Consider the following 22,806-nt stretch of genomic DNA (forward strand, 5'->3'; position numbering starts at 1 on the left):
GATAACACACTTTCAATAAATAGAATCGATCTAATCAACGCAAAACCGACTTACAAACAAATTTATATAACTTATCACTTACAAATTAACAATTCTTGTCGAGTAGATTACAGTAGATACATTTTACATTTCTTATTATTAAATCTTGGGCCAATAGGCATCAATCATCCAATTTCTCGAATTTTATTCATTCAACCTAGTAAGTTAACTTTTTCTTTTCTATTGCCGTTGTACAAAATATAGTTATTATAATATTAAATATAGTCAATTAAACATAACGTGTATCTAGAAATGTAGCAATTTTTGTATTGAACATTATGATAGAAATTTACGTGTGTCTACTATCCTAGGTAAAAGAAAAAAAGATAGTTTACGCGTATAGCCATGTATAAATGAAACAGTACATTACACAGCTATATAGGGCATCTCCGGTATATATACCGCACCTATCGTAAACTTAATTTATTAACCATTTATTTACTATGTTTAAGACGAATAAAGTACACTAATAAAAACTTTATTTTATCTACTACTATAAAAAATAAATTAAAATAGATATATTTTCTTTTTATTTATTTTCTCTAATATTTGTAAAAGTAACTTTTAGAAATCTTTACATTTTTGCCATGTATCAAAAGGACGGACACTCATTAATAGGATAATCAAGCTGAACATGGAAAACAAGAGTTAAGCATTTATATTTTGGTATATTCCATCTTTTATTATCCCTCTACACTTGTGTATCACAACATAACTATTAAGTCTTTTACATTACCCACAAAAAGAATAAACATTTTATGTAGATGTTGTAATATGTCGCTGCTCTACTCACAACATTGATAAATTGATTTAAATTGTTAAGGTTTCGTTAATATTAACAGTAAAGAACTGAATTCATAATACTTATATGACAAAAAAGCATATAACAACGTAGTTGAGAATAAACTACTCGCTTCATTCCCTCTATTTTTTTCTGACTTCTGCGGCATAAATCCTCGCACGGTATAAATATCGGAGTTACCCCACAGGATGTCTCAGACTTAAGGCCATGGTACACAAAATGCATAGCACAGAATAGCATCCGGCATAAAGTCCCAATGTTGCATAAAAAGCTCATTGGTCTTATGTGGTGTTTATGCTACGCTATGCATTTTGTATATTGCCCTTACCGTGACACCCCATATCGCACGTTAAATGCATCGGTGGATGACAAAGAAGAATGGGTTGCAAAAAATACAAGCGCAATAAAAAGACATGCAAAATTGAATGACTTCAAAGAATCGTTATTTTTCAAGTAAGACCGTAGAGTCTTATTTAGGATTTAACTCTACGCTTTTGTTGTTTTGAATCCACTGGAGAGCGAAAGAAGAGACTGCATCTAGACTTTGTTACATTCTTCTCCATTCTTTCCTTACACACGCTTAAACCATCCTTTTTTCTACCCGGGACAGCAGCAGACACATGCATCGCGCACACACGTATTATGCGCTGCAGTATAACCGGCTAGTGATGGGATTAAGAAAATTTAATGACATCAAAATTGTAGTTTATAATTAATTGATATATCATATCACAGTGTTTTTAAGTTTATCTTTAGATTATTATTTTATTACGTTTTATTATTGCTTTGTTACGCGAAATAAATACACTATTTTGATGAGAAGTTTCAGCAAATAATGTGATGTGATTGAGAGTATGTATTATTCTATTATTATCATTCTTATTTCATCAAGTTTAACCCCTTTTCAAACGCAGCGCAAGATATTTGTCTAAAACGCTCTGTCCACGACATTGTACTATTTTTATCGTGTTGGGCAACTTCAAGCCAACCCTACCTATCACAAAAAACTGACGAGAGACCGTTTTAAGCCTTGCGTAAAACGTCGTCGCTGTGCCGTCGAGGATAACGACGATGGCGGCGGCTGATGCCGCTTCTAACATCTCGTCCGGTACACCTGCGGAATTAGCTGCGAGAAAAAGCTTTTGGTCGGCCGCGTGCCTCCGAAATTGCAGAATTATTATTCTTCTTGGAACACCATGACGCGAGTGTCGCTGGATTGCATTAGAGAGGACGTGCAAGGTGAACGATGAAAGAGAAAACACATTGGACTATACGAACCAGAAAAGAATAAAGTGGAGCAAAGGGCGGAAGAGAAGAAAAGCACGAGGGTATTTCTTAGAGCCTTAGGTCCTGTCATATAATCGCGTCATATCCTTTGGCCAAGTAAACGGAACATGGGCACGAGCACGAGCACGAGCACGAGCACGAGTAAACGAGCGAGGCGTGCACCCTCTTATGCTTCATGCACCTGATCGGGCTCCGCTTAATTGGAAAGATTCACGAGGAGGATCGAGTATTGTATTCGCGGACAAGAGTCGCGTGAAGCACGCGAAGAGGTGGCACGATCGCGGCTTAGCTTGATGGAAGCGCTCCGCTCGACAGCGAGATGAGGAGGTTTCGTGGCGCGATAAGACGGGGGGCGCAAGGTGCGTCGGGGTCGTTAGCTCGGTTGTTAACTGCCGGAGTTGTCTTGTTCGCGGGCAAAGCGTGTTACGTAATGAGTTAATACCATGGAAGTTCGTAACGTTCTTCTTTCTCCACTTCCGCAGGCGATCAGAGGCTCTTTGCATCTTTACCCACCCTTTAAGAGGATTAAACGCACCTCGCGCACGCCGGCTGTACTGCTGTTGTTGTTATTTCAGAGGCACGTGGCATTGCACGTCGATTAACTGTCGCTGATATAACGACTCGTAATATTGCTTTTTATGCTATATGTAAATATAGAAATTGCAGTATACACGAAATGGACGAATTATTGATGATGTATTTATCTTATAATTATATATAAAAGATTTAACCCAGGATAATTCTCTTTGCAATGTAAAATATTTTTTAAAAAACTTGATATGCAAAGTTTCTTTCTCCATCTCTCTCTCTCTCTCTCTCTCTCTCTCTCTCTCTCTTTCTCTCTCTCTCTCCTTTCTTTCCTTCTTTTCTATCTCTGTCACTGCTTTTTTTTCTCTCTCATTTGTTATTTTATTTGACATTTAATTATTAAATGTATTAAAAAATATAAATTTATAAAAAATTAATTTTATTACATTGGCAAGTACAATAAGAGTGTACAAAAATATAATAATAGTATCTATTAATATTTATTTTGTAAAATCTTTGTCGAATTAAACAAAATATACATATTTATTAAACGTTTTGTTCAGTTTTTAATTGAATGAATAATGAAATAAATTTATGACTTTATCGTGTGCAATGGCAATTAAAAATATAAGCAATGATTTTTGGGTTATAATTCGGATACCACTTTGCAATTCAATGAACGCATGTGCGTATTACAAGCCGGTTATACATATATGCATACTAATTTTAACGAAGAAACTTTTTACTGCATCTCTACGTCCTTTGAGTGCTCATAATAATTTCCTGTCTACATGCGTGACCCATACGCCGTACGAAGATAAGGTACAGTTGTAAATAACATCGTCACGTTTCATTGGAAAGAGATTTCCGTTTACTTGTTACTTGTTACCAGATTATAAATCATTAATTATTGATTTCTTGTCATATTATTTAAATAATTTTTTTTTTGTTATACCGCAAGTATAATTAAATAACAGTAATTAAATACATTATTATATTGTATAATTATATTCAATTGTGAATAAAACTTTAACACATTTTGGTAAATATAATTTTTACATAATTATGTAGACCTATATAACAGAGTTATATAACAAACTTATATAACTTATATTAATAGCGATGCACGCGATATTCGATATTTCGAGATTTCTATTTTGTATAGTCTCGAAACGATATCGAGATGAAATTAGTTAGACAACTTGTAAGTGTATATGCAAAGTGTATGACAGTTAGACAATTGTAAAGTGTATATGCAAAACAATTTGTATAGTATATTACTCAATTTGTAAATGTAATCATTTATATACTTTTTTGCAAACGAAATTCTAAGCGCGAGAATTCAAGAAATCCTCACATTTGATGTCTTAGTGAAGTCATAGAACTTTTTCAAAATTTTTTTTAAATTTGTCACGCAAAGCGCTAAAATTAAAAGAAACAAATTCAAGAATCTCTAACGAATCATAAACTAGTATGGTTTTAAATCTTGCGGCTAGCGCGGCAGTCGCAACTAAAGACCACAAAGATAAAGTTAGTCCGGAATTCTTATGTAAAATAACGCAGTATATCCTGTCAGACGGTTGAATATTATTTCGCGTCGTAGAGATCCTGATGAGAACGCTCGACCGGGATTTATAATGTGTATCTCTCCGACTCTCTGCCCGATGCTCCGCAGGTATAAAAGTAAGTAGGGTAGTGCGAGGAGAATAGTAGATTAAGAAGGGATGAGAGGAGAGAGAGAGAGAGAGAGAGAGAGAGAGAGAGAGAGAGAGAGAGAGAGACGAAAGACATACTAAGTTGTGGTACCAGTTTGTACCCTGCCTGTGCAGTACGTATGAGATTCGTTCTTTCAGGTATTCAGGATTTTAACGTTAAGCAAATGACAAGGGATTTATGAAAACTGACCTCTTCTTTAGAGAAAAACCTTTCTTCCACTTTCTCTTTCATTTGAATATACATATTTGCTGTACGTGGGCCCTTTACAAATTTTACACTACTAAAATAGATACTTAACGGTATTGGCAGGAATAGTGTCTTTGGTATTTCAAATATAACGAACATGAAAATGTGGGATGATGAGGCATTTTGGGATGAATAAGGAGGCGCGTATTTCGCGATTTTATTTATTTTTGATTTTTATTTATTTATCACATAAATTTTAAGCGCCTGTTCACTGTTTTTAGAATAAATATCCTAAAAAAATGTACAAATACTTATTACTATACATTATACTTTGAACTTACCTTTTACAAAATCGTAGGATATTTTTTGTCATTCTTTACAAAACACATTTTTGTTAATTAGTGTTTTATATGTATTTGAAATTTATAGAACATAGAGACAAGAATGATAACTGAATAAAAATTATTTAATTAGTTGATTGATCAGAAAACTTTTAATTTTATACGGTTGACAGATAATTGTGTGACAATTAAAATCCAACTTGTGTGCACTATGACCGATAGAAAAATGTTACGTGAGTCAATTATAATGCGTAATTTAATGATATACAGAAATAAATTTTTCTTTTTATTAATAATGAGAGGAAAGAAAGTATTGGGACAAAAATAAACTCAAATGATGTATAATGACGTTCGTTTCCGCGCGAAAATAGATTAGCGTTTGGCATGCAAGGTTGCTGGCGTTTATGATTCGTTAAGGAAACCGATTGTGTCAACGTTGACAAGTTTACTGCGATCTTACCGGCGGCCAATGCACGACGCAATGGCGAACATATGTGGCCGCGTTGGTAGGTCATTGCGCTGTGCTGCAGCCGTTTCCTCAGCAATTTATAGGTATTTACGTATGAACGCTAAGTAGCGACGGCGACCCTCTTCGTGATGCCCGCACTTCGCCGCGCGTTTTCGCAGTCTTCATGTTCATTACACGTTACAAGTATCCGGTATACGGACGACCAGTCGTCCAGAAATTGCGTCAATCGTGATGTTGAGACGAACCCTTCCTATTATCTCCTAAATGGGCGCTTTATCATAGGATACATCTCGACGGATCGCCCTCCGTCTGATTTACCAGTGGAACAAGGATACGACTACCTAATATTAAGAATGACAAACCTTGGAAGTCATTTAGGAATGGTAGTAGGGCAACCCTAGTGATATCGAACATTACGACACGTCGTTAAGATAATTCCAAGATATAGATTTCTACATTTGAAAAAATGTTTCCAACTATTTATTCCGTTGAAGAAAACAAAATAGGAAAGGTAAGGAGGTCAATGTCGGGAACTTTGCTTATGTAAGATTCCAACTTCTGTTTGGAATCCGAGATGCTTCAAATGTGTTTGTTCTGCGCGCAAATAACTTTTCCATTACCATTATTATTACATCTGCATCCACCGTACATCGAGTTTCTTGGCGCTCATACAATGCGCGAAATGAGAAAAAGTATTTTAAAAACAACGGTATACTTTAATTACTTTCTAGTTAGAAAATGAGGTCAAAAGTCGCGACTGTGCCATCAATACGAATAAACTAGCTATTCGCAATACGTCCATCAGATACACTGACCTCGTTCAGACTCGTTGTCCAATTGACAACTTCTTTAGTATTGATTTTCTCGCATAGATTTTCCCACGTAGCTAACGCGATGACACAGCTGACTACTTGACTTTGCGGCAACAACGTTATAATACAATACATTATGTTATTTTTGTATAATTATTTTACAACGAATTTAGTGAAATTAATTTGTGAAGAACTATGTATCATCATTAATATTCCGAGATTCTGCCTATTAGATACCTAAACACCAGAGTTATATTAACGAGAATCTCCTGATTTCTCAGTAATCGAGGTCGCTCGGGCCACATTACACTCTTGGCGGCACACTAATGTTGCGTCTAAGACGCTCAAGGGGAACAAAATGGATTTCGAAGGGCGGTGTGGAACCGGGGAGGAACGCGCGCGAGGCGGTGGCTTTCTGAAAGGCAATGGAAGAGAGTAAAAGTCTCGAGGGCTGGCTTACGACCGCTTCTTGCTAGAAACGCATGAATAATGCAACAATTGGAACGACGACGACGACGACGAGCCTTTGTTTTCGCAGGCCCTTCGTTATAGGCCGCCAAATTGCTCGCGAGCTATCCGCATCGTCGGCTAGTCACCAACCAATTTTGGGCACCTATCTTCCTTGCACTATCGCGATCCTACCTTCCTCGTGCATACAGGAACCCGGCGAATAATTAACAATTATGGGTGGAGCATACTAGCCCTGCGTCGCAGCTGCACTTTGCACGCAGAAGGCTGTCAAGTGGATAGATATCCCTTTCCAGGAAACAAGCTGCGCTGGTAAATTAGGGCATGAAGGCTCTGTGATTAATTGTTGACGACCTTTCATTTTTGTTTCTTTTTTACTAACTTGCCAACTTGCTTTCTGGGTAACGGGAAGGATTGTTTCACGCTCCTTTGTTCGTATATAATTCTGCAACATTTATTGTATTTGGATCTCGATGTTGATTGCAAAAATTTTTATTTCTTTTTAATACGGCCCGGAAATGTATGTTGATAAAGGCACAATTGAATTTTTATCGATAATGTAGAAATATGATAAAGATGCTTTTATGTCGTTGTATTTGTTTTAACGTAATAATTAAAAAATAAATAAATTAGTTTATGGTTTTTTGTTCGTCATCGCATTCTAGTGTGTGCGTAATAAATATACGTATGTAATTTATCTTATAAATCATATCGAAATCTCTCTTGAATATTTTCCAATCAGTGATCGTTATCGATAACAATAGACACTCTGTCGCGCGCGTTTTAGATATTGGTGCCAGATTGAAAACCATCAGCGATGCATCCCGATCTCGATCGCAATTGAGGCCGAATGGCTTCTTGTCAAGATTCGTGGACTTTTCTCGAGAGAAAAATATGACGCGAAGTTTGTATTTAAACGAATAAATGTATTTTAACGTATGCAAGTGCGTATGTATAAAAAAAAGAAAAAAATACGTTTGCATAGTGGTGAAAAGAAGAAGACACAGACAATGTGTGCGTATGTGAAACACACGTATTGATGGAATAAAACGCTGACCCGATGACGCCCTCCCATCGATTGCGGATCGAATATTCCCATGTATAACCCCCGTACCGCATCTTAGCGGGATATTGGCGTAGGTCAGGACAAGAGCGGGCGGACTCGCCCCTTCGAGCAGTTCAGATGGCAGATTGCACTCGCAAGCTCTTCCCGTCGCGTTCGACCCACACAGAGCCTGCTTCGAAAACCGGTAACCAAGTTCTCGTCGGAATTAATGGAATTCGGCCAAATGCCGACGAATCGAATTTGGTTCCTTCGGTCTCGATTATCGCCCGGGTTCCTCCCAGTGCAGTTGCTTTCCTGATCACTATAGTCTGGTGCGTGGATCGCCTCATTGTCTTCTCTTTGCCATCTATCTAACAAATAGCATTGTATTAATCGCATTCGTGTCGGATATTCTATAAGGTTTCTATTTTTTTTAAGTAGAAATGATGTAAAACGTTTCTCACTTAATCACGAAGTTATTATTATGAATGATTAAAACTTCTTTCCGTGCTGCCATAAATGTATGAATTTATAGGAATTATTTACCTTGCTTTTTACAGAGATTAATTTACAATTATATTAATACTGGCATAAACTGATCTTTCCGCTAGTGACCTAGCTTTCTTCTACTGTCACGATTTTCGCAATCTCAAGGAGTGGCATGTACATCTGTATTGAAACCGCAGGCTATTTCAGATCTCGAAGCAGAAAGTTGTTGAATCGCGAAGCAGTGTACGTAGCTTCCAGCTAATAAGAGCAAATCGAAGTTTAAAAAAGTTATTATATTACATAAAAGAATTATTATTATAATCAGATAATTCTATTAATTGTTGCAAATTAATGATATCCACAGCCATTTACTTAAGATTGCTAGAGAGAGAGAGAGAAAGAGAGAGAGAGAGGAACGATGAGAAAGATTATAAAAAAATTATACTTTATGTCTGATCCGGGATGGGAAGCAAACATCAACGTCGCTACATTGTTTTATGTAAAATTTAGGCGGCTATAATTTCACGGAAGAATTAATTTTATCTCGAAAGACAAATAGCTTGTTCACGTTTCGAAAATCCGTAACGCGGATAAACCTGTACGATACATTGCAGAATCCATTGTATAAATCTCAAGCTTTGTTGGAGACACAGTGACCGTCGCTAAGTAGCAGCATCGCGAACGCTCATGAGAACGAAGGAGACGTGGTGAGAGTAAGGAAGAGACAATACTGAAAAAAAGAGGGTCTCAGTGCTCCCGGCTAATAAAGAATTTATGGTCCTTGTTACCGGTACGGTTTTCTACGAATTAACATTGATTACCGGCCAGACCGTGCGATAAAAACTTAGAAAACGAGATAGCCCGGTACGCGCAGAAACCGATTAAACGAATTCATGAATAACTTAAGATCATTTCACGACGCACCTGTCCCCCGCCCCTCTCCTTCTTTTCTTAATCCCTTTACTCAGGCTACGTGACAGTTTTGGAGTCGTTCGCACCGATCTCGTAATGTACTCGTTTGGACAGAGCTGACAACGCTGATGTTGAAAGTCAGATGGAATGATGGAAGCGTGTGATGAGGGTGCCTCGGGTGTCTCAGTTTTGTGAAAAAAAAGCTTACACTAAAGTAATATTTGAACGGACAACAGGATAAAACGAAACTAAATCCTCATTTCTAAATTAAAATACGTGTCATTTTTAAATTTAGAGATAAAGTTAAAGGCAACGAAACTATATTAATTACAGAACCGAAAGAAAATAAATAGAAAAAATGTTCTTTTAAATAAAATTATTACCATAAAGTTAGTAATGAAATTTTTTTAAGTAAAATAATTATAACATACATTTATATACATCTTTCATTTTTTAATTAGTATACGTTTTAACTCATTTTAATGAATTATATTTTAGTTTTATATTTTATGTATATTTTATGGGAATTGATTATCTGAATTGGGAGTCCATACATTGCGTGTCTCTCTCAGTTACACATTGTATCTCACATATTAAGTATCTATTTTTAGCAGATAATAAAATTCTCTCGTCCTCAGCTTTCCATGAGTCATAATAAAAGTTACAAGGTATACTAGACGTGAAACTTAATCGGATTCCAAAATTTTGAAAAGCCCCGTGACTTGTCTTTAGGCTCCCTTCGGTGACGGCAACGACGTCGTATTGGATCCCTTGCTAGTAAAACGCGTGCAGAAATTAAACGAAAGTCGTAAAACCAGGCAGCCGCACCTTCGTACGGCCGCAAAATCGTCTCGCAGATTTCATCCCGTTTAGACGCTCGTATGCAACGTGACGTACGGAAGAGAGATTTAACGTTTTATGGACGTTTTCGCGGGTGATTTACGCGATATCGGCTGGATCCGCGTAGATGCCCGCGGGATATCGTACGATTATATGACAAGAAAATTTACGCCTGGTTTTTTTTTAATTGTTCTGCGATATTGAACAATGTTTGAACGTTGGTGTAAAACTAACTTTAGTTATATGCATTTTCAAATTATTATTGTCGAACTAGAAATTAGTCTCCAAAATTGTTGCCGAACTATCGGTATACGATCAATTATGTTGTCTCTCGCGATGTTGTAATCACGCTTGTTAGAATTTGTCAGCAAAAATTTGAAAAGCATAAAAGTTTTCATCGATTAATGTTTACAATGTTGTGAGATTATTTGCAAATAAACTCAATATAAAATATTAAATGGTTTATATAAAATTTTAACAGATGGAAATAGCCTTCTTTATTCAATCGAAATAATTTTATTTTGATTGAACAAACTAATTCTTTTTTATTATTAGGAATAATTTTTAAATTCCCTTTTCTGAACACTCGATGCCATCTGCATTTTACTCAAATGTAAAAGCAAGTTCGAAAAATTTTCCAAAGGATTTATGTCGCACTTTCACCTCTTAATAAAAAGGTATTTGTATTATAGATACTTTCACCTCTTTTATTCGAAAAGATTTGTGGCCCAAATGGATAATCTCTTTGTCCTGTGTCAAAAACACAACTGGTACGTGAACTGGCATAAAGTATCGAAGTAAATTAACATAAATGGATATGTTTGTTAATATATCATGTCTCCTTATAAAATATAATTTGCTTGTAACTCTGAATACGTGATAAAATATGATCGTCTACGTTCTTGATGCGAATTAATTGCGAGGCACGTGCAGAATTTTAACACGTCGCCGCGCGAAATAAATCTTACGATCGGTATAAACGAGTCGATCGAAAAATTGGATTTCTTTTAAGCAGTCATAAAATATATTTCGCGTATCTACTTATTTTTCGCTCTCTTCTCACTCGCTTCGATCACATTATCCAAGATTTGAAACGGAGTGACTGCGGAGAAACGAAAGGGGAATAACTGGTTCTCATTTACCGCCCGTTTTGTGTTTATAGTCCGGGAGGATATTAATCGCGAAATATACGAAATATTCTGCGCTGAAATACGTGGAATGTGGCGTTTCATGCGCATCCCTCTTTTATGCGTTGACAAATGCTGTTACAGCGAGCGCGGCCGAGCACGACGGACAGTAAAAGAAACGAGACAGAGAGCTCGAACGTAATCGTAGCCTTTTCTCTAAATTGGAAACCCAGCGTGTGATATCGCATTTCGTGTTCGCGTTTCAAGGCCGAATGGTTTCGTCGGACGGACGTATATACTCGTCACATAGAACGCGCTGACGCGGGTCGATCGCCGGAGACATCCAGTACACATAGGCGCGAGTGAGCGACGCGTGAATCGCGGCGATTCACGGGACTGGATTTGCCGGATGGGCCATTAATGAAGATAAAAATCTAATTAGCCGGCCATAAACGAACACCGGGAATTTTTAAGCACGTCGCGCCGACATGTAGCCAGGCGCAAATTCATGAGCTTCCTCTACGCGCGGTAAAAAGATTCTTTTCGATGCTGACGTCACGCGGATGAGAATGCGGTCAGTCCGGATGGGATACATGATAGTTCTAGAAGTATCGGACCACGAGGCAAATGCGATTAAAATATTCGCCGTAAACGACTGTCGTTCCCCGACAGTGTGCTCCTTGCTCGTTACCTGTAGATTATAGAAACTTAATACGATGTATAAAAACCTGAGAAAAATAAAAAAAACGTAATTATCATATAAATGTCGCTCACATATTTTTTACTCGGACTTTTTGCTCTTCGCGTATGTATTTAGTCATCGTATGATTCGATTTGATAGTGAAGATTAGTCGGCAAGGCTAAAAAGATATTTTGCGACGTTCGCGTAAAAGCGAAATATGAAAACTCCAATCAAAGTTTATTACAATCAATCTAAAAAAAAATTGCATTTATGTTTAGATCTCATTACACATCGAATGCTTTTGTTTAACTTTTTAAATGAATGTCGAATTACATGCCAAATATTTAATCAGTATCACACACTCAATCATTTACTGTTGCACTAGCCACTGCGTAGCCATTGAACATACTGCGAAACGTGAAGATATTTGACGGAACGAATGTACTTTCTCTTTTCTTTTGACATGCCCAGCGTCTCGATTCATAAGAGGGAACGCGATGTTATGAGGGTTTGCCAGATCTTATTTAGAGAGAATAAGGGCTCTGCAGAATCGCTCGAATTACATTGCCTCATTTCCCTTCTTGCGAAGGGAAAATATTGTAGTACCCGCGAAAGACTATCGCCTTAGCAAAATTAATTAGGCGGAAATATTACATCATTCTGCCGTTAAGTCTCGACGCGGCCAGATGCCACTACTGCAAAAGAAGTTTCGTATTATGCACATATACATTGAAGAAGACAATAAGTGATCGTCACGAATGTAGTGGTGTAATCAGAAATAAAAAAACGATACTGAATTAGGGGTGATTTTCTGAAGCATTGAATCTGCAATGTTTGAAGGATGGTAAAGTTGTTGCAGCAACAGCTGAAAGCTGCAATGCGATTTAAAGGGTTGCGTGCTGTACAATAAAGCACAGGGACGGTGATCAGTATGAGACATGCGCCAGTGATTTGGAAAAGGAGATTTTAAAGAGCATTGTTCTTCGACCCCCTTAGAGGTCTATATTCTTCCGGCGTCGTGCTATAGATAGGTACTTATTAATAAAGGGAGATTCTGCATCGCTCTTGGCGATACCTCTTCACCTGTCTCGGCGTTTCGACGATTTTTTCAAACGCCGTTTAGACGATATGAATCTTAATTTTAAAATACAGCAGACACATATAGTGAACTGTAGCTATATTATGTTAAAAGTCATACTGCAATGAGTCTTATTTAATTTAGGCTTTTAAGTGTTTTATTTAACATGATATTATAAATATCACATGTGTGACCAAAATTTAACGTTACTATTGTTACATTATTTACTGACTGGTATATTATATTATAATAAATAATAAACAAACGCAACAATAAAATTTTAATATCCGTTGTTAATTGATGGATATATTTTGATAATACATGTTATATTATGTGAAATAGTACGAGACGCAATTAAACCATTCAATGCAGTGTGTCACTATGTGTTTGGTATTCTCGTCAATAAATGAACTTTTCAACTTTAATTAAAGTAAAGTAATTAATATCACAAATTTAATATTTATAACTGTAATTGTGTATAAATAGTCTCTCTACATTGCCATAAATTTAATAATTACCTTTATTTAATAATAACAGCAGTTCACAAATTCAATCAATTTCTCTCAATGTAAAATTTTCGTTATATGAATTGTTATAAATAAAAGAATTCCGATTATCTACAGTATTCTATAGAATCAGTAAAATATTTGGAGGGACCGCAACGGTTTAGGAATGTACCAAAAAACGTCATGAAAATGTATTGTTAATCCTAGGTAATCGTGATCTCAGGTAATCCAACCGTCACACTTCTATTTATTCCATCGCTTTTCAGCATTCACAAAGTAGTTGAGGTATTTCCAAGAATTTCTCCAAGGTATTGTCTAAATGTTTCTATGATTTTAAGTTTTTAAATATTTAAACATTATCACTTTTTTTAGTTTTATCTCAGGTAATAATATTGATAATAATTATGAATCGATTTTTTTTATTGTCAATACAGGCATAATAAAGACAATTTTCTCTTTCTCTTGATTATGGAGATAAAATCTAGAGAGCAATTACATATTTTTTTGACGTTAGTATGTCTCTCGGTAAAAATTTTCTCACTTAAAAATTTTTTAGATTTTTTTCTATTATACTTTACAGGCTACAAGATGTTAAAAGGTATTTTAAACTATCAAAATTTTAATAACAAAAACTGTATTAAACTTGAAGCACCTAAATAAAAATTCACCAACAGTAGCAGTTTAGGATTTAATATACTAAAAATATAGAAATAAATGAGTCATGCGATAGAATAGGTACTCATAAAAGTGATAAGAATAAAAGCATGTATAATAACAGCATCCATCGACGTGTGCAATACCAAATCTGATAAATCAAAGATAAAAATTGATATAAAAAATATATCTTCTATCTATTTTATTCTAAAGTAAGATTCGTATCCTTGAATTGGTGGCCTCGGGTGGTCCTGAAGGGTTGACGGAAGGTCAAGCAGGACGCCTCGCCGCCAACATCAGTCTGCACACGTCGAGGAGGAAGTCTGCCGATAGTTGGAACAAAAAGGCCATCAAAATAGACGTTGGCAAAACATCTGCGAAGAGGACGTTCACGGACTCGCGCCGGTAGCGATACCTATCCCTTCGGACCGGCGCGATACACATAAAGTGGACTAGATCAAAGCGTGATTCTATTCGAACAATAATGCAGCTAGAGACGAGTAGGAAAAGAACGGATAGTAACCCGTAATTTGTTCGTCCACCAGATGGCTCCTTCGTGACCAATGAACATTATGGCAAAGTTGGCTTGAAATTCAAATTCAAATGCACGGTCGTGTACACTGGTAAGGTATAGCTCGCGGCTGGCTTCTCTCTTCTTCTTTCTCTCTTACTACTAAACCATTTTGATTATACTCATTACCCAAGCCCTGCCCACCCTCGTCTTCTCTTTCTCTCTCTCTTCTTCCCTATCTTCTCTCATTCTAGTTTCGGCTCCTCTCTCCAAAAACCTTGCTTCAAAGTGGTCGAGGATAGCAGACCTTAGTCTCCTGTTATTCCCGGAAATCGTGACTCTCGGATCGTCTTTGATAGGCCATACATGTGCGCGTTAACTCTTTACGATTTACGATGGTAGATGCCGAGCATGCTGCCTGTGATATTCATTGGGTTATTTTTGCACATCTTCATGCCGACAACACGATTTTTTCTAATCCTAGCTTGCTGGAAAGTGTTGACTTATGATACAGCATTACGTAATTAAATACGGATAGTGCGAACTCACAAACATTGAACAAAAAATGAACATATAAAAAGTCTCGTTACACTAATTACTATTGAAGTTTAAATGCCACGTGTATGCTACAAATGCACATGTATGCTTATATATGTAAAATTATGTAGTCACTTTTTATGCATTTATACGCGTATTATTTTTATATTTTTTACGCGTTTAGATTTCAACTTTAAATTTAGAACAGTAAAAAGTTAAATAAATTTCAATAATTTTTTTTTAATTCACACTTGGATTTTAATTCAGAATTAAAATATTTTTTTAATATTTTGCAATTGCATGAATGATAAGTATTTATCAGAAGAATAAAAAAATTGAATAAATTTTGTTGTAAAACATAATTCGTTTGAATACTCTATTTTATACATGAAGTGTGTATATGTGTATGTATTATTGGAATGTGCGTAAATTATGTCTTAAAAATGTCGTACGGTTGTCACAGCATTATGCAAAAATTCTATGATACATTGACATATAAATTTTATGATGAATCCCGACATTTCATTACATTCTCTCTTTTTCTCTTTCATACTGAATACATTATTTGATTTTATCGACTAATTACAAAGATTTGTTAGAGAGTGTTATGTTCTGTGTATTCTTATATACTGACGTGTGAAAATAAATCAATATAAAGTTGTTTTTTGCATAAAAAGAAAACAATTTTTTACACAAAATCATTGCGCATGAAAAAAAATAGGCAGAAATTATTTATACCAGTCTAACAAGTGAAACTTCTGCCAATTGGCGAAAGTACAAATATACTACGTGGAAGCGATTCCATCCTGAAGAAAGGTGTCAACAGGAACACATTGACGAACAATCAGTCGTTCATGCTTTGATTGTAACTCTTGACGCATTGTACATAGAAACTTATTTGAAGCACAAATAGATTTCTTATTTATTATAATAATATTTGTAATTACAGAATAATTTTCAAGTTGATTTGAGCTTTGTTTATATTATTATATAAAATTTAAGTGTTTCTCTTTCAGACAGTTGTTAAAGAAAATAACAAAAATATAATAATGCATAATTATAGTATATGTTCATTAACCAACTAACAAATTCTGTCTATAGGAATGCAGGAAATATGCTATCAGTTTATCATTTCTTTGAAATAACATTTTGATATCAAAACAACGATAAATAACGTCTACCACTAAATTATCATCTTTTCTCTGATGGAGAAAAATGAAGATAAAATGATGTACATTTATTTAGGCAATAGTAATATACATAATAATAGAAACTCCATTCTCTCTACATAGCATACTTTATCCAAATGACGTTCCAAGGACGTCCTTTGAACGTTCTATGCGTGTCGCTCGTAGGTCTGTGCTGTGTCTGCAAATAAAATTATAATAAGTAAATTATAAATAGTAACATATTTCGCAATTTATATTATGTTTTAAATTATTTTGTTACAATTGTTATATCTTTTATTTAATTTTGTATTAATTGTATATTTGAGCAAATATATATTTTAAAAATTTTGCAAATATATATTACACACAGTTTCTATAGAAATGTCGACGGATGCTAAATACGAGTGCAGTTGTATGGCGAAGAAAAGGCTAACAGAAATCCATTACAACGCGATCGATCGAGCGACGGTGTTCTAAAGCACAAAGCAGCCGAGATTAATTAGAAATTGTACGCGCGACGATGTGAAAATATTGGAAATTTTATCTAATCTCGTCGTATCCGAATATAAGTAATAATGATAATAATAACAACGGTATATAATAGGAAGGTTTAGTGAAGTGAGAACGGAACGAGTATCGAGGGTAATAGTGCACAAATATTGAGACGCAATATTGCAGAGTGAAACTTCTCGCGCGTATGCCGCGTGTCTAATTACGGTGTATTATTTTATGGCGGTCTACAAGTGAAATTTCTCCATCGTGGTAAATATCTAAATATAGGTGCTATTTAAACGCGGAAGTTAGCAGCGCGAAGTGTCCGTTGTAGACGCATTGATCGATAGGCTCTAGCCGTGAGAATGTACTTTTCGTGTAAGCGATCGTAGCATAAACGTTAATAAATGATAATAAAATGGATAATAAAAAAAATCTACGTTTGTCGATGTTATATACTTTTCATATGACGCATTTTACGGCCATTAAAGGCGGAAATATCCGGTCATGTATTTAATCGACCTTGGATATTTTCACCATATATAGGCCGTCAGTATTATTTTTATTTTTCAATAATGTCACGAGGAAGATGTATTATTATATTATTTGTATAAAATATGATTCCTACCGTTATTATCGAGAAACACATATATAACGTGCGCGCGCAGAGACAAGTTATTAATAACGTATTGCTGAAAGAGGAGCCTGAGTTTCTTAATATAAAACGTACAGATGTTTTCTTAAGATGGAAGTTTACCAGAATATCACGATAAATGTCAACGGATCTTGTTTCACATAAAAATAACAAATCGCGAGAAAATATTCTCAGCATTATTCGTATCACAAAAATGTCGCTAGGTGTAACCATTAAAAAAAATGATGTCATGCCAGATGCAGAGCTAATTTTCAAATAACTTAAAATACAATATAAATTGCAATAGGGTATATGCTACTATTTATAATTTATTATAACTTTATCTGCAGAGTACGACTGCTGTTATCATGTATATTACTATATTATTGCTAAATAAATGTACACAATTTATAATATTATTAAATGTATTTAATTATATATATATATATATATATATATATACAATTAATTATAGGCGTAAAATTAGGGCAAGTTTTTTATTTATCGATTCATCAATCGCATTATGCGCAAATGCAGCTTTTACATAACAAGGTTGCATTTGGGGATAATTTGATTAATCAATTGATGAATTAAAAGACTCGCCCGTACAAATTTATAGTTTAAAAATTATGTTACTTGTGTAAAAATATTAACGCAATAATTTGAATTTAATTCTTTCAGATCGCGATAAGTAAAATTAGTAAAATTATAATATTTATATTTAATAAAACACATTGGTACGCGTATATTGGTATTATGCCTTAATTAATTATGCCGTCCGACTCAATTAAATCGTCATCGTCATCGCGTGGTCCAAATAAGTAGCCGAAGTCTCCGTTGGAATGCACTTTCCAGTTGCACATACATAATACTCTGTACGTGTAGGATCGCGTTAGCGAGGGGATGCAGGGGACACCCGCTGGACAACATTGTAGCGACTTGCGACATGCACGGCAATTATCCGTTCTCCGTCTCATTTGCGATTGTAATTAAGGACGGCGCGGGCGCGAATGCATTGGACCGTTGCGCCGATTGCAACTGATTGTGACGCGGTCCATGGCGATTTCATGGCGGCGCTAATGCGACTAAATGCCTCTCTCTCTCACACCGTCTCATCGCGTCGCTCGTTTAATTATTTCTACTTTTTCACATTTTGCTACAAATCACCGTTGTCCGCGAATTTTTCTCGACCACGTCCGTCGCAACCACAATGCTGACTGTCGTAAAATTGTCGTATACATCGCATTAAACAGATTGTTTCGCGTATCTTAATTTTGCATCTTTATGAGCTAGCTGTTGTAATGACAACACGTTGAACAAAATAATCTGAAAGACGTGCGCTATTCTGTAAATTCAAGGAGAGAGAAAAGTAAAAAAAAAAATATAATTTTTTGAATAAAAAATTCTTATAACGGAATTAACGTTCTTTTAAGGAATTTCCAAAGTTCTATAATCTCCGTTAAGTATATAACTTATCGGTTGTAGTACGTAGCTTTGTTCAAACGAGTTGCACGAATACGCAGAAAAACGCCCGAGGCATCTGGGGCGAGTCTTATCGGTAGGTGTAATTATGGGTCAATTAAATTAAGTACACGTGTCCGAGCGTGGAGAAACGACTTTCGTCGTTGCTGACATATCGGCACGGAGCGTAATTTTGCGTTATCTCCAACGTTGGTATCTGCACGTTACCGCCTGCAAATGTTACCATTGGTATTTATCAGGTAGAACTTGTTTCACTTTCTTACTAAGCACTGTAAAATGTAGACCTCATAATTAACCAGCTTAGCGAATTATATTAATAGACGCAAATAACTCTCCCTCCCATCTCCTTTGCATGAACAGAATATTTTAGTTCCGTGTTTCACCTTATATTAAACACATTATTAAAAGTGTGATTTGATATTTTAATGTTTCTGTAGTAGTGACTGGATAACTAACCAAAATTTTACTATATATTAATAAATTAAATATATTTACATATGCAATTTGTAATATGCAATTATGTACATATATTTTTTAGAAAAGCAACTATGTGCTTTCTTTACATTAATTGATTTATTATATTTATATTACACTGTGTATAAAAGGTAAAATTATAAAAAAAAATCAGTTAATGAGATATTTATGTTTCAAAATATGTCAGAATAAAATATAAAATATCTCATAAACTATTGATTTTTTTCTTTTACTTTACCTTAATTTTTTTATAAGCAGAATAATTAAAAGAATTTTATTGTGTAAAGAAAATCATAAAACTCCATTTTAAAGCTTAACAACCAGCTCCGTGTGACCTTAAAAAAATCAATTTTTTTCTAAAATTAATTTTAACATTATTTGTCTCCTTTTAGAATGTACAACTTTTGTTTAAAACATTTTCCGATATTTGCATTTTTGTCAAAGTTAGTTCGGGGTTTTATACTTTCAGTAAAATATCCTATATATTAAATATTTTTTAATTTAAAATAATAATTTTATAAATTATTATTTTAAATTAATTATATATAATAATTAATTTAGAATAATAATTTATATAATTAACTTATATAAATAATTAATTATATAATAATTTTAATATAATTAAAAAGCCTTTTTAGAGAAAATCATCTCTTTAGAATGCACTACAATATTTTTTCTCTCTCAAAGCTTATGTCAAGTTTTCAAAGATCATTTTGACTTCAAGTGATATTTCATGTAATGTCATACATTTTTATGAAACTCTGTATTCTAGTATTACATAAATGCACACTTTATGAGGGAAATGAACGTGCAAGATTCTAAAGAAAAAAATTTCATACGAATGATGCATCACGTCATACATCGGTGCCTCGTTTCGATACACCACTCCCTTTTCATGGTCACGTTTTGCTTTTGTATAACAACTGTCACAACTCAAATTTTACTTTGCGGCTTGCATGATCCTGTTTTCCACGAAAGAGTGTGCGATGTGATCACGATAATCCATGGACGGGGGTTGTGCATCACGTAGACACATTCGTGCTTGTTGCGTGACTCCTCTCCCCCTGTTCTCTTTTTTTCTCTCTTTTTCTGCCAATCATCCCTTAGATTCATCATTGTATCGTGTTTACTTGCACGACGTTAAATATAATGTGCATGTGCACGTGCGCATCTGGCGGAGACACTGGAAGAAGGAAGTATAAACGCACACGCGTACGTTACATCACGCACCCGTCGCTCGTCGTGCCATTAACGTGCCGGTTAACGAGTAGAGAAGCAAAAGGAGACATTAAGCATTGATTAATTATAATAATAATAAATTATTTCCAAGCAATATTTCCGTATTACGTCGCGTCGCAGGATCGATACGTAAATTAAATGAGCTTGAGAAAGCGCCCTTAGGACAGCAATCCGGTGGTTGCGGAAGGGTGCCTCACCGGTAACCACATGTTGCAACTTTCCAGAAAGGGAAGTTAAGGGAAAACCGAGGAAGAGAGTGATCCATTATTGCTGCTCGCGGCTTTGACGCGATATTCGTGCCGAGCTCTTCTTCTGCGCCCTGCTTTTTCCGCGTCCTACTTCTGTACCACATCCACTTGCTCCCTTTTCACTGTCTATTACTTACTTTAACGTTATTAACGATTACACTTCGAATTAAAAGCTGCACGATACATACTCGCAACTCGCTTCGTCCACCTAGAAATCGCGCGGTTCTGATTATATCGGCAATCAACGTAATGAGGTGGACGTGCGTGCCGTTAATTTACCGAGATGTAATTGAGCGGCGACAAGTTTCATGCACTTTAATACAACGCCAGGAGAAACATCGTTTAGTGCAATGTGCTGCGAATGGCACGAGCTACTTCCGTCCGTAGCGCAGCTGGTGATTTCGATAACTGTCGCTGGCAATGGCAATATGATAATGTATATGTGCGTGTATGTACAGGCTTACACGCTCTGAAAAATAAAAGTGAGATTCAAGAAAAGAGTGATAACTGTTTTTACTAATTCTAACTTCAAAATTATAATATCTGTTATTATATATAAAGCAATTTAGTGGTGATTTTAGAGAATCTATGTATTACTTTGCATAGTATTTTATTACCTGATTTTACTAAACTGACATCTAATTGGAAGATTTGCATTAATTTTAGGCTAACAGTGACTGGGTTATTCGAAACCCGATGGGATATTAGTTTTCGAATATAATTCTTTTTACATCGCAAGGATGTGAACAATTCAAAGTTCAAGGATTTTGCTGCTTTTTTATTGTTGTTTTTATACATCTAGAAACTATTTGATTATTCAATAGAATACGAATCCAGAATGACCCAGCTATAGTCCTCCGAAGGATACATTTTTGAAAGGATAAGTTAGTTGGTAATAAATCATAGCATAATAGCAATTTAGTGTTCTATAAACGTCCCAAAAATTCTTAAAGGCTCAAGTATCTTAAGATGCTACATATATATCAAACTATATAGTGCAATACTAAAAAAATCATTTGTGTTTTTGCTTTAAAAATCTGATGAAATTAAACATATACGTTTAGATTTAATTGTTTAAGTAAAAAGAAGATACTGTTAAGAAATAATAGAAATAGGTAACTTCTTTATAGTAGTTCAAATGTGGATCAAATTGAAACGATAACTTTACTATAAAATTAAATAAAATTTTAACATAATTTTAACTTGATTTAGCATTTTTAAAAATCAGTTTTAAAAATTTTTAAAAATTTTTAAATTAGTTTTTTGCATATTTTAAAAAAATCTAAATTTTTATTACTGCTCTAAGATATTTATGATAAGAACCAAAAAGTATTTATGAGGAAATCTTCCAATTTAGCAAAATTAGATAATAAACGGTTAATTGCATGATTCTATGCGACTTTAAACTGTGAATATTATTCATCGGCCCCCGCAGGCGCGAATGCAATCGCCGAAACGTGTTCCATCTCGACACCTCGCTGTAATTTGAAGAGTCTGCGGGTAGTGCAATCTATATTACATGACTGCGCTACGATTACGATATATTCCCAGACGATACAATTTGTAACTGCCATATAATTAGGAAATAATACTTTACATAACAAATATTTTGTAATATTTATATCATATTTACTTCCGTTATTTTTTTTTATGTAATATAAATGTGACAATGCTACATAACAAAAGTATGTGATGCTTTAATATATAGATTTCAAACGTATAAATATAATTTATATCCAATAATTTATAATTTACTAAAAAAGATATATACACTTTTCAAAAACTACTTTCTCTTTTATAAAAAGTATAGAAAGTTATGTGGGATTTTATAGTACATGAAAGCTTTCTTGTTCAGATTTTTCTGCAACGTATTTTTAATAACTAAAACTCTTTAAAAGAATGTTTATAATTCGGTTATAACTATATATATTTTTTTTTTTGCTTCGATATTTAATTGAAATTAAATCAGGAAACATTTTGGTTCATAATATTTATTTACTTATTTTTTGTTATATAGTTTTAAAATTTGACATTTATTT

At 34.7% G+C, this 22,806-nt stretch overlaps 1 protein-coding gene across 2 annotated transcripts in view; it reads left to right on the forward strand.

The window, feature by feature from the left end:
* The window catches only part of LOC105197161, a 43,288-nt gene that overhangs the window by 15,193 nt on the left and 5,289 nt on the right, over positions 1–22,806 (forward strand). Inside the window, exon 3 of one of the 2 annotated variants that reach the window (XM_026130816.2) lies at positions 2,611–2,942. The exons of the other annotated variant lie outside the window; for it this stretch is intronic. Within the exon in view, the coding sequence (XP_025986601.1) occupies positions 2,611–2,730 (120 nt within the window). The 3' untranslated portion in view covers positions 2,731–2,942. Of the gene's footprint in view, positions 1–2,610; positions 2,943–22,806 lie in introns of those variants that run through there. 2 annotated transcript variants of the gene reach the window in all.

The sequence above is a fragment of the Solenopsis invicta genome, chromosome 11, assembly GCF_016802725.1.
Source record: "Solenopsis invicta isolate M01_SB chromosome 11, UNIL_Sinv_3.0, whole genome shotgun sequence".
Lineage (NCBI taxonomy): Eukaryota > Metazoa > Arthropoda > Insecta > Hymenoptera > Formicidae > Solenopsis > Solenopsis invicta.